At 34.4% G+C, this 11,249-nt stretch overlaps 1 protein-coding gene and 1 long non-coding RNA gene across 2 annotated transcripts; both read right to left on the bottom strand.

Annotated features, from left to right (window-relative positions):
- Positions 1 to 1,918: 1,918 nt before the first annotated feature.
- LOC126690762 (uncharacterized) lies at positions 1,919 to 5,195 on the bottom strand (the record flags this gene model as incomplete). Its single annotated transcript, XM_050385891.1, has 2 exons — positions 1,919 to 2,884; positions 3,413 to 5,195. Coding segments are annotated over 2 exons (2,433 nt in total), but the record flags the coding sequence as incomplete, so codon positions are not given.
- Positions 5,196 to 5,426: 231 nt separating this feature from the next.
- On the bottom strand, positions 5,427 to 7,179 carry LOC126690773 (uncharacterized). Its single transcript, XR_007644737.1, has 3 exons — positions 6,828 to 7,179; positions 5,958 to 6,166; positions 5,427 to 5,585 (listed from the first exon to the last, which is right to left on the bottom strand). It is a non-coding gene; the product is annotated as an uncharacterized LOC126690773 (long non-coding RNA).
- Between the last annotated feature and the right edge of the window lie 4,070 nt (positions 7,180 to 11,249).

An 11,249-nucleotide genomic window follows, 5' to 3' on the forward strand; every position in this document is an offset into this window, starting at 1 on the left:
CTGTGGAGCCCTTTGATCTGTATGGGAGGGACTGTGACGTTGCCTATTGTGACTATGGTTATCTGAATTGTACCGAGCACCGATCTATCAAAGGTTCGATATACGGGTTAGTTGGTTCAACTGTTAGGACTTTTAATAATTAATTAATTTGAAAAATATGTAAATGTCAACATGCTAGAAAGTATATTGAAAAAGAGAACCAATATCTCGGAAAATAAAAGTTAAAATTTAAGAAAAACTGATCAATTACGCAATTACCAATAGTATGTCCTACTTGACACAAATAAAAAAAGAAAAATATTTCTGGGAAAAATCTTCAATAAATTTATTCCAAAATTTTGCACACGTTAGTAAAATCCATTTAATAAAGCAACCTAAAAAAAAAATCACCTAAACGTCAGAGAAAATCACCTAAAAATCTTACCATAGTAGAGTTATCAATTAAGAAGTAGCTTTACTAAGAACTAAATAATCACATCATAGAGTCTATGGATTCTAAGTTTAGAGTTTTGATTTCAAACGTCAGAGAAAATCACCTAAGAATCTTACAATAGTAGAGTCATCAATCAAGAAGTAGCTTTACGAGAACTAAATAGTCACATCATAGAGTCTATGGACTCTAAGCTTAGAGTTTTGATTTCAAACGTCAGAGAAAATCACCTAAGAATCTTACAATAGTAGATTCATCAATCAAAAAGTAGTTTTACTGAGAACTAAATAGTCACATCATAGAGTCTATGGACTCTAAGCTTAGAGTTTTGATTTCAAACGTCAGAGAAGAATACACTTGAGTTTGGGATATTTAGTTCTTAGTAAATATAATTAAAACACCACACAAAAATTTTCAAAAATATAATTAACAAATAATGAAGTATATCATGTAGCAACATTCCAAGGGTTATATAACAAATAAAAAAAGAAAAATATTTCTGGGAAAAATCTTCAATAAATTTATAAACAATAACAAAGATAAGAAATTCAAATCATAATACAACTACAACTCCTGCCTCTTATTTTGGAAGGAAATTTTCGTCTGAAATAAGACTGACTTGTTTATCCTAAAAAGCTATGCCCAGGGTGAATATACTTTCATTTGAGTGGTGAACTACCATCCATTTTGGTGTTGGTGCCGCCACAAAAGCCATGAACTACCTAAAAACCTGGGGAAATCAACTAGGAAGTGGTTAGAGAAACTCAACTCAGAGATTCAACATGGTGTCCCAATGGCTCCATGATGACAAGAATCTTATGAGTACCTAACGATTGTGGGAATGGAATCTATTGTTTCTCGCTCTTATAACGTTCCATGTCAGGATCTTCATTATGGGTATGGTAGAGGAAGGGACACTTGCAAATTGCAATGCAGAGGCGGATGGGGAAGGAAAACCCCTTTCCTGTAGGAGTAATACTTAATAAACTATTTGTGACAAAGAGGGAGAGAAGTAATACTTAATAAAATATTTGTGACAAAGAGGGAGAGAATGGAAACGAAGATAATGATCCGGATAAGCAAAAAGAGAGGAAAAGAAGGGAAAGCCTCAAATGACTTAACTTGTATCATAAACTAGAGATGATTAACTAATAAAATGTATCATAGAGGATTTTACCAAGGGAAGATTCAATTGACATATTTGAAAATTTTATTTTCTTATTTCTAGGACCATAATCTAAAGAATATAATTGAGTAACTTCTTCCACTAACAAATTGTGACGAAGTAATTCAACTATATTATTTTAAATTTCATTTTCTTGTTTTTAGAACCCTAATCCAAAGAACACTAACAAATAATTTATGAAGGGAGAAAGAAAGAGTAATAGGAAGGAAGAGAACAATCGGATGAGTTAAAAGAGAGGAAAAAGAAGGGAATGGAATGGTGAGCCCCATCATAGATTTTGTCCAAATTAGACAAGAGTATTTTATTTTAATGAGAATAAAATTACACTTTACTTCACCCTCATTTAATAAGAATTAAAAATGGAGATATCCTAAAACTAAACATTTATGTGATTTCTTTCTTTCTTTCTTTCATGAACTCTCAAATCAAGTGTAGCTATACTTTTTAAGTATTAATACAACAAGAACTTTCTGTCACCTGGCTTCTTTCCTATTCTTTTCATGTAGTTGAGTAAAACAATATGAGTAAGTAGTAATACAAAAAACCAGGAACCAAAATTTTTATGGCTAATCAAGTTAAAGAAGGCACTTTTATAAGCAACTTGTTCCAGCCCCACGTTCATGTCATGAAAACTTCTTCTAAAAGATCGTCCAAAATCAAGTCCTCCAACTCATGCCCCACACATTCAGTATCAAATTTAAGATTCATCCATCCATCTCTCTTTGCTAGATCTTTGATCACAACTCGATCCACTGGCTGGTGAACCTCCGGTCTTGGGCTCATGTGCCATCTTATAAGTGACCAGACTTCTTTGAGAACTTGGTGTCCTGCTGGACCAGGACAGTAGCTGTATGACCTTTCATATATCTCCATGAGTGCCTCATTGATTAGATCAAACAAAAGCAGGTGACTACAGTTTTCACCTTTTTCATTTCCAGAACAATCAGGATCCGGGAGCAGGCAGCCTTCCACTTCCTCATACATCGAAGGATCAAGTGGCTGGTCATCAGAATGCCACGTACCAAGGGCCTCATTTCCACTGAATCCAGACAGCTTCAGTATATCTCTCACGTAATTAAAGTCAGCTTTGTCTTTTGCATCCAATTGAAGATGCGGAGTTTCATTTTCCATAAGGTTTTTCAGAAATTCTACTTTCTGAAGTTCCACTCCTCTGTCAACCACTACAGGGGTAATCATGCCAGACTCATGTTGCTGATTGACCACATTATCCAGTCCACTGGAAAGTCTGCCCTTCACTTCTTCTGAATCTGCTTTCATATAATCACCATCCATTTCAGTGATAAAGCACACAAGTTGGTGAAAGGGGCAGGTGATTTTCTTAACTCAATTTAAAGGGAACAAAGTAAAATAGCTTTATGAATGGATACAAACTGTACTTTTATATAGGAAAGTGATCAGGAAACCATCAAACACAAAAATCACTAACTTATATATGTAAAAATAATTTGGCAGCAGCAATAGGAATTTGAAGTCCGTTCCATCCAAAGGCAGGACCTTTTGCTTTACAACATGATAATGTAATTAAGAAAAAAAGCACTCAAAACGATAATTCTGAAATTCTAACTCCAATATGTGCTTGTCTATAATTTAACATGATAAAACAAATATTTCACTTCTAGTAAAAAAATCATGCGTTCCTCTTTTTTTACCTAACCAATCTAAATTGAGAGAGAATACATGCACTTGGGGTAGAGATGGTCAGCAATAGAATACACACACTTGAATTGAGATGATAAATAGAGTGTTAAGGAAAAAAAATTGACAAATGGGAATACCTTCTGATGAAGGAAACTCTTCAGGGCTGGCTGTCTTCTCCTGAAAATTGGAGTCAGGCAGAGAGACCAGAGTTAGTTCTTCCAGTTTAGCAATAGGTTCCTTTGTGGGTCCAATATCCTTTTCGTTGTCATTGTGAGAAGCAATTTCTTCTGCTGTCAAGTTGTCAAAATCATCAACAATTAAACCCACTTTAGCATCTGCCTCATTGTTTGTAATTGATATTGATTCAACCTCATCTCCAATAAATGCATTAGTTTCACCAACTCCATCCAAGTTTTCTTGAGTTTTACTTTCAGCAAGAGTATGTAATTGAAACTGATTTTCTGAATCTATAGGAAGGTCTAGGCTTTTCTGTTCAACAAAACTATGATCTATGCTTTCCGTGACATCTGCAGTATTGCTAGTTATTCTTCCCGAAGAAAAAGCATCAGAAGAGTCCTCACCCTGATAGGTATAAGCTTGGAGAATAGGTAAAGAACGAACCCTTGCCAGTGGTTTGGGGGCACTTACTGAAGGACTTACTGAAGGAAAAGATGCCTCTTCTTTTCTCAATATTAGTCTTTCAGAGGTTCGGTATTTGGCTTCTCTGTTGAAACTAGTCTGATACAACTGAGAATATCTTTCCATTGTCTCTTTGAGAGATGATGTTCTTCTCATGTGGTGTGTTTGGCCCTTGCTGAGGGAAGGAGAAGAATAATAAATTCCAGGACTGTCTCTTCCTTCTCTATTCATTGCAGGGTGCTTCAATTGATGGGCAATCTCCTTCCATTCCTTAGAAAACTCACGGCCATGAGGAATTTTGTGAAGGATAGCATCCATAGTAATCCGATGCCTCTCTTTTCTGTTCTCCTTAATCAAATGCTTTATCTTCTGTCTAATATCCTTGAAACTCTTGACAACCACTTGATTCTCATGTACCTCACTCCGGGTTTTCAGAAGCTGGACTGAACCTAGAGGAGAAATATTAGCAAATTCAGCTGTATTTTTATTTGATCTCAGAATTCCATCTGCTTCATACTCAGTTTTGTACGGCATCAACTTTTTGACAAGTTCTCCCGAGTTTCTGGACTCAAGAAGTGACTTCTGTGATTGACTATGCAACTTAACTTTTTCTGTTGCATGAGACCCAATCCCCTCTTGCATGTGTGTCAGTTTGCTAGACCCAGAACCTCTTTCGCCTGATGTGCCAGGTAAAGGGAATGACTCACAATTAGTCAATGCCATTTTTACATTTCTTGTGTCAAGGGTGTCCAGAAAATCCTTTCTCTGGAGTGACGAATCTGGAGTGAGCTCCATTGCATGTGGTAACTTCTGCACCATCATAGGCTTTGTGTTGTCCAACTTTTCCTGAAAAAGTGTGTGGTTCTCAGTTGGTTGATTCTGATTCTCATTAAGCTGGTTATGCCCCAGGAATTCTCCTGTAAACATGGTGCCACACTCTTCAAATCTTTTGTCACTGGTAACTGGATCCTCATGGGACACCAGAGGCAGCGGATCCATTGTGCTGGAAGCAGAAGAGTATTTATGTGTTCGATGAAGAGTTTTGGAACTTCCATCATATAATACTGGATCAACAAGGGGATCCAAAGCTGAAGGTTGCAGGTGATGAATGGAATCAGTTCGCTTTAAAAGTGGCCTAGCAGGACAGGATGAAGTTCGGTGATGGTGGCCCTTCTTTTTGGATATCTCCTCAGCAATCAGTGCTTTTATTCTGGTTTTAACAGAACTTTTAGGTTCTCGAGTAGACTGTATCAGTTTTTCTCCAACCTGATAAATTTCAAATCAGACCAACTTTGCTAAATTCTTTATTAAATTATTATTGTAAAGATGCTAATCAGAAATTGATACATTCTAATTTCTATATTTTAGATTCAACCTACTGTCACTAATCTAAATCAGCAGGATCACCAAGAAATTCAATGTACTGACTAGAATCCTAAATCATCAGGACCAAGAACCAAGAACCAAGAGCCAAGACCTGCCCTTCCCCCCTTTTTAAATTCTATTGGTGGTTCACATAAAAACTGTGTTCTTTAAAAAAAGAGTACAAATGCATGCTAGCAAAAATCCTTCCGCGTCGACTTACAACAGAGTTGTCCATATCAACACTATAAGACTTTTGCCTTTTGTCTTCTCTTAAGCCAGTTGTATCGTTCCCTGGGCTTCCAACTCCTACAAAGAAGAAAAAGATGTTTTTAACATATGTAACGTCTGTATCACATATCAGTTTATCATCAAGGGGATCCTGAAGAGAGTGATAATAACAGTGATGTTTCCACTTAGGACATTTTGCATATCAAAATAATAAGAATCCAGTCCACATAATTATCTTTGGCATAATACCATCAGCTATCAGAATCAGATTCAAATTTGAACTGAAAGAAGCTTCCTATCTGATGTCTGAATCGTATATGAATAGAAGACTTATCATCTGACTTAAAGATAACATATAGATATGACACCAAATTAACATGTCTTGCTAAAGCAACTAAGAACCCACAGTAATTAGATGAAGAGAATTTTGCATAAAAAAATGTTGATTACCCACGACACGCCCACCACCACGACATTTGGGTGTAAATTTTTTCTTAATATAACCCCAGTGCTGGTACTTGATAAAATGAAGCATACTCCACACACATCCTGGATCAGTTCTATCCATCGAAAACGGAGAATGCTTTCCCATTGTTCAGAAACTCCGCCTTTCAAACTTGCTCGAGTGACAAATGACTTCAGCTACAAGCTTGTCAAACCTGCTCAAAGATAACATGAACATCAAGCAGCACTGATCACACAAACATGGAATTCCATTGTCCTGGTATAAGTATGAGTTAGATTGTGAATATTGAATTTTCACATGACAACATCTCTAAATGATATTTGGTAAAGATTAAAAAAAAAATTTGTAAAATTTTAAAAATGATGGATTAATTTTAAGAATGATTGAATCCATTATGAAAAAAAAAAAAAAAATCAGCATGGTATTATTATATTGATAAATGAAGGAATATTTCCCATAAGCCAGCAAAGAATTATACGAGTCCAAAACATGAGAGAGAAACATATAAATGAATTCAACTTGAAGAATTTAGCTAATTATCTCTGACCCAACAACCAAAAAAAAAAAAAAAAAATTTCAAGACTTCTCTCATTTTGGTAACCGGAGTGGTTGGGGATGAGAAGGAAGGAAGATCCAATTTAGCATTTGATTTCCATGTTTGGTTGTAGAGAAAAAAAGGTATGCAAATTATTATCCATGTTTGGAGTAACATCTTGCCAAACCCTTAGGCCTTCTTCAATTTTTATTTTTGTTTTTCATTTTAATTGCTTTACACATGAAGCACTACAAAAACCCAGAATTTTTTAATTCTTAAAAACAAAAAAAAAGGAATAGGAAAGGAACATTATTATTACCTTTGGGGAGGAGAAATGTGTGGCTCAACAAGTTGTTGCGGTTGTGCACAGTCTTGGCCATAGCCATGGCAAGAGAGAGGGGCACAAAGAATACATTGATAAATTTTTTATTTTTTTTATTTGAACAAAGAATACAACGATTAATTAACAAACCAAAGAAAGATCAAGTGTTTGTTGGTTCAAAGACACCAAAGGAGGAGACTATTCCATCCCCTATGTTTTCGGATTGGTTTTGGTTTTTGTTGTCCCTCAAATTTCTGAGCCTTAATGCCTTCTTTCTCTTTCTCTCTCTCCTTTTCTTGGCCTGTGTTCGGTTCTAGGTTCTAACATGCGCCAATCTTTTCATGTTCCCCTTCTGGTTCTAACCAACTTAACGGTATAACAATTAACACCCTCTGTTTGGTTGTGTTTTTTATTTTATAATATATATATATATATATATATATGTATATATATAAACTTTTTGGTATTGTTTTCTTTGAATATTGTCTTTCCTAGGTAAGTGCGGGGCCTTTCTCAAAAAAGAAGAAGCAGCTAAGTGTGGGGGCAGAGTCACAGAGAATTGACCCGGTACAAAAGCTAATCTACGCAGTGTTGAATTTCATTTTATTTCGGTAAAAAAATTTCCTTCTGAATAATTAAATTGTATGAATCAGAATCATCTCCTAATTCCATATTGGCTTAAGTTTTGGCATCTTCTTATCCATTTTCCTATAATAGTCTAATCGGATTTAGATCCTTTAGATATTTTAGGGTACTCTACCAATTATATTTTCTTAAATTCTAACAATTCCTTAATGATTTAATGGTCTAGATTCTGTCATGTCAGCATTCCACTAATAATATTCTTAATTGTTTTGTTTATAACATTATTTTATTATTTTAAAAATCTTATTAGTGGAATGTTGACATAACAAAATCTAGATCATTAAATCATTAAATTAAAGAGTGGTTAGGATTTAAAGAAATCTATTGGTAGAGTACTCTAAAAAATCTAGAGGATCTGAATTCAGTCCAATCTACTAAATTTTAGTGGGAAAATTCTTAGATATTCTTAGAGTAAAAAGAAATTATGCTTATTCCTCTTACATTCGTGATTGATCCCACTATGAATTTAATGAGTATACCTCATTATAAATGTGAGAGAAGAAAGCATTATTATTAATGTTTTGAGGGTACCTAAGAATTACTTATTCTAGTGGGTATGATGATTTGAGCTTAAATGTGACTAAATCATTGTTTGGATTTATTTTATTTTATTTTAAAAAACCTATTTCTTTTTATTTTATTTTATTTTAGTCAATTTACTCACATATGGCATATTTGTAATATAATGACATTAAGAACGTACATTATTTTATTTTGAATTGATAATTTAATATGGGATAACATTATACTATGTGATGAAGACTTAAGTCTTAAGTTTAGCAAAAAAAGAAAAAACAAGACTTAAATAGATTTTAGTCTTTAGTCTTAAGTATATGTATTGTGTGTGGGTGTGTGTGTTAAGGGTGATATTAGTCTGGTTTTTAAATAGATTTTAGGACCGGTCCAGTTTGGTCAGTCTGTTAAAAACTGGACCAATACTAATCGAAAAGAAGGACTGTTCGGTCTAGTCTAGTCGACCTCATGAGTTAGGTTGGGTTTGGTCTGGATTATCGATCTACATTTTTGGGTTTGTGGTTTTGGACTCAAAAATCCATATTCAAGCTAAATTTCTAATTGTAAAAGGGTTATTAAATTTTTTAAAAAACAGTCCAAACAGTTATACAGTCTTGAGCTTTAACGGTAAAAGGGCTACCTATTTAATCAATGAATTAAATTGAACAATGAAATCAGGAGCAGAATTAGAAATTTATCTTTGGGGGGCCGGTCAAGACTAAATAATCATATTGATTCACAAAAAAATATGTGCCTATTTATATATGTATGACTCACTCATCAATGCTCTAATGAATTTTTGTAAAGAGATTGAACAGAGTTAGTGTAAGACTATGAGAACATTTACACTGAGTGATGAGTTCTTTTGGAAGGGATTGGAAAATATAATATTGGAAAATACATATTAAAAAGAGAAGCTAATAATAAAAGTGAGTAAAACTGTAAAACTTATAAAAGTTGTGGGCTTGTTGATGTGTTGGGAGGAGGAGAGATGGAGGAAAGACTGAAAAGAGTCAAACAAAGTAAGTAAATAAATATGAATGAAACAAGTAAATAAACAAGTATGACTCACTCATCAATGCTCTAATGAATTTTTGTAAAGAGATTGAACAGAGTTAGTGTAAGACTATGAGAACATTTACACTGAGTGATGAGTTCTTTTGGAAGGGATTGGAAAGTATAATATTGGAAAATACATATTAAAAAGAGAAGCTAATAATAAAAGTGAGTAAACTGTAAAACTTATAAAAGTTGTGGGCTTGTTGATGTGTTGGGAGGAGGAGAGATGGAGGAAAGACTGAAAAAAAGTCAAAGTAAGTAAATAAATATGAATGAAACAAGTAATTAGGAATAAATGGGACCAGTTAGTTTCATTTGGAGGAGCCAACTCTTACAACGATTCTGTATAACTTATTTTTTTAGCAGCTATAATAAATTTCTGAGCATTTATTTGGGGGGGGGGGGGGGGGGCATCGCCCCATTATAAAACGTAGCTCCGCCCTTGAATGAAATGACAATTGAACCAAACTAATAGTAAGCCAATTTTGAATTTTTCACGTGAAGAAGGCTTCCTTTTACAGGTTAAAAAAAAAAAAAAAAAAAAAAAAAAATCAAACAGTTTAGAGCTTTGACCTGACTGACATTTTAGGCTACCGTCACATCTTTTGCATGGTACAATAAGATAATTTAAGCCATTCTTATAAGTGTCACTAATAGTAAGAAACAGTAACATGACAACAGCCCCATTAATTTTCATATAAGCAACATGTTATAATGTATACACTAAGAGCAAGCCTGCTAGACCATCTTGCTTTACACAAAGAAAATAAGCACAAAAGGACAAGCTCTTAAAGATCGTCATCTATATACCCAATCTCACCAAAAATATATGTTTACATAAACCATGGCAGCGAATTCATATCCAAATACAGTGATGGGTGGCCTAAAAGATGGGAAATAGCCAAATAGGAGTGTTGTATCTCAACTTTTTTTACATTTGTATTTCCCAATCAAGCTTCTTACACCAAATAAGCTTTCTAAGAATGGTTGGTTGAATAGTTTTTTCAACCATCAATCAGCCATCCCCGTTTGTTTTGGAGATTTGGAGCCTTGACCAAGTTTTGGAGATCTAGAGCCTTGTTCTCCTCCCTTCTAGATGATTTCAAACATAGAGTTGTTGGATTTTTTTTAGCTTGGGCTTCAACACCAAGAACTGTATGGACTTAGGACCTGTGGATGGTTTCAAACATCACCATAGGGTTAAGCCCAAGTGTATCATATTTTGGGTATATACATCCAACTTCTCACAACATGTGGGTTTCATATGTTGTGAGAAGCTAAACTATGCATTCGAAACATAATATCATTGGCCCAAAGTATCTTAGGCTCTTGTACTATAATATTGGGCTTAGTTTCCAAAGCGTACACAAAAATCCTATTTAGATTTCTAAATAAATGGATATTTACATGATAGAAGGTATTATCAAATTGCTCTACAAGACTACAATCCTTTGCACTCCCCATATACTACGTGCCCCATCCAATCCGAAGATAAACTATAATTATAAGTTGATATGGAGAGCCAACTACCTTCCTTGAAATTCTTTGATTTTCTTTGTCAAGGTGGACTAAAAAATTGTTACGAAGAGCATTTAGCCCTTTACCAAGGATGCGTATTAAGATGTAAATTGTGATTGATGTCTATACCAAAAAAAAAAAAAAAAAAAAAATGTTGGGATTGATGAAAATTTTGTCAGAAAACTCATTGAAAATAAACTGGAATCTTTCCTGCCCCCAAATATAGAATGGGCTCGGTCCTCATATATGTCAACTCCTTCCAACAAACTGTCCCTCTCAGTTCTTGGATTTTGAAGGCTGGCAAAGGGTGGTCAATTTTTATTTATTTATTTTGGATATATATATTGAAATCTCAATCACTCCCATACCATTCAGTACAGCTCCAGGCCCATTAGCATTTCTTTCTCTCTCTTTAGTGAACATCATCAACGCACTACAAGATTAAAGCCCTTTAACAAGTGAAAGAAAAAAAAAAAAAAAAAGGAGAGAAAGACACACCTTAGGTCTAAATCTCATGGCCAACTCTTTTGGTTGTGAACTCTTTTCGTTCTTTCTGAGTTCCAATTAAAAAAGAGAGAGAAAAAAAGAAGAAGGTATTGGCTAAAAAGAGAGAAATAAAAGGAAGGTGGTTCCCATGAGGTCATTAACTGTGACATATAGCAAAAATGAAAGATATGATTTTAA

Source organism: Quercus robur, chromosome 7 (assembly GCF_932294415.1).
Source record: "Quercus robur chromosome 7, dhQueRobu3.1, whole genome shotgun sequence".
NCBI classification, from domain to species: domain Eukaryota; kingdom Viridiplantae; phylum Streptophyta; class Magnoliopsida; order Fagales; family Fagaceae; genus Quercus; species Quercus robur.